This window comes from Apaloderma vittatum, unplaced genomic scaffold (genome assembly GCF_000703405.1).
Source record: "Apaloderma vittatum isolate BGI_N311 unplaced genomic scaffold, ASM70340v1 scaffold5757, whole genome shotgun sequence".
NCBI classification, from domain to species: Eukaryota; Metazoa; Chordata; class Aves; order Trogoniformes; family Trogonidae; genus Apaloderma; species Apaloderma vittatum.
In genome coordinates this window covers 15,222-17,475 of record NW_009726563.1, presented here as the reverse complement: position 1 = coordinate 17,475, position 2,254 = coordinate 15,222, and the positions used below count along the sequence as shown (strand labels likewise).

At 47.2% G+C, this 2,254-nt stretch overlaps 1 protein-coding gene across 1 annotated transcript; it reads right to left on the bottom strand.

The window, feature by feature from the left end:
• Positions 1-546: 546 nt before the first annotated feature.
• On the bottom strand, positions 547-1,734 carry SUSD3 (sushi domain containing 3; the record flags this gene model as incomplete). The annotated part of the gene is made up of 2 exons (XM_009873328.1): positions 547-694; positions 1,546-1,734. Coding segments are annotated over 2 exons (337 nt in total), but the record flags the coding sequence as incomplete, so codon positions are not given.
• Between the last annotated feature and the right edge of the window lie 520 nt (positions 1,735-2,254).

The following is a 2,254-nucleotide window of genomic DNA, read 5'->3' as shown; positions in this document are numbered from 1 at the left end:
TGGTAAATTTTATTTCTTCCCATGCCTGTTGAGAAGCCTGCCTTGGCGCTTCAAGCCAGAAGACAAAATCCTACGTCCTTCCAGCGCTGTGACAGCTTTAAGTACGCTTTGCAGACGGTGAGGGCTTTGACGGTTTCAACGCGGGTAGATTAATTCTCTCACCAGCAGTGTTCAAGGAAAGCAAAGGAAAAAAGGAAAGAGAGAGAGAAGAAGGGAAAATGCAGCTAATCTCAAATAATTCAAAGAGAGACAGATCGGGCCAGCAAATAAGACTTCTGTGTTCAGCTTCTGCATAATCCTGCGTAAATCCAGATCTGCCCAGGCCCGCTGAGGTCATCTGATATTAACAGACATTAGGTGCCTAAATACTCTGGAATTCCAAGTCTTTCTGTGCCTAAAGCCTGACCTACGAATTAAGGATTTTAAGTAATTAAGATCATTGTGGTGTTGTGAGCATCGAGCCCTCTGAAGCTCTCTGCTGCCACGGCAACAGGGTCCATATGATGCACAGTTTATGCCAGTTTTAAAAATCTTTTCTTCACGTACCTTTGAGTCCTCCTCCGTTCATTTTTCTTCACGCACTTGATAAGACAACAGGTTAAAAAAGCCATGGACATCAGCAGAATGACAGCACAGCTCACGATGGAGGCGATCACTGCGACCTTAAATCCAAAAGTCTCGTATTTCGATATGGCTGCAGCAAAGCAAACACAGAAGCACATTTCTAACGTCAAGCCACGAATTTATCTTTCACATTTTCATTAAACCACGCTTCACACTTCTGCCAGCAAGAGCTCAGTGAGGATTTTCACGGTAGTATGTGTGAAGATACCAGAGTATCTCGGCCTCAGCTCAGAGCTATGCAAGCCTCAAATTGAGCTATTCACAAATCTCCCGTTTATAAGCCACTAATAAATTGTTGTCAAGTTTGTGAGTGAGGGATGAGCGTCGTCTACAAGAGCCACCCATCTACTGGTGCTTTAAAATTCTACAAGGTCTGAGACACAGAGGTACCACGTTTTGCTTGGGCCCTCTTCTAGCAAAATTACTAACAAGCTCATAAAAAATCAGAAGGAACACAACACGGAAGGTAGTTAACGCTGCTGCCATTCACGATTTGTAACTTTCCCACAGGCAACAGCCTAGAATTGTTCGAAAAATGTCACTGTGTTTCTTTTAGGGCAAAAAAAAACCCGGCAGAAAAGAATGGCAGGAGATTATAGGGCTTGCAAATACACTTGCATGTGAGTTGGTCATATCTATACACTTTGTAAAGAAGGGCTACAGAGCCATGGTTACTCCGGGTGCAACACTACCGGAGTCGGTGATGTGAGAACACGCATAAATCCGACTGAGTCTTTTCTGTGTCACAATAATGAATGATGTCAGGGCACATATGGAGCACAATTACAGCCAGTGGGGGGAAAACTCTGGGGGAAATTGAATTTGTCTTCCTCACTGCACAGACATCGAGAACTAATCCTGACGTCGCAAAGAACGCGGTGCAGCCCGAGGGGACCGGGAATGGTTTGGAAAGACCCTTACGCTTGCAGGAGGGCACTCCAGCTGTCCACTGGGTCCTGTCCTCTTCCCAAACGCAGGTGATGACGGCTGGTCCCTCCAGCTGGTGCTCGGCAGAGCACTGGAAGGTGATCACGGTGCCCACGGCCGTGCCATTGCCGTGGACGATCTGCAGCGTGCCGAGCTGGGGAGGGAAGACGCGGCTACACTGCCCTGTGGAGTGAAAACAAAACCAGACAATGCAGCACCAGAGCTGAAAGCCAAGGTGCACTTCAGTTTTACTGCAATCAGAGCGGAAATCGGTCCAAGTCAGCAGTCAGAAGAGATCCCAGGCCTTGGGGAGAGGGACGATGCTGACTGCTCTGCCAGTATCAGCCCAAGGCCAAACCCCCTTCGGTGCCATTCAGCAGCTCCCCTGCCCCAGCCTTGGCCACAAAGCAGGGTTTTGTCTATGCTGCAACATTATCTGCTTAAACTGGCACATATCAAAATAAGGAAAAAGATTAAAAAAAAAGAAAAACCGTTCTGTGAGTGGCATGGTCTCCTACAGATCCCTGTCTTGTTGGACTCAGTGTTTAACTTGGAACTCAGGCTGGCATCTTCCATGCTGGGAGTATTTGTAACACGTCTTCTTCCCCCTATTCAAACCTTCCATGACCTAACGGACTGATCGCGTATTTCAGCACTTCAGTCTACCTGGCAGCATCTTTGCCTGATCCTACAGAAACTTGCT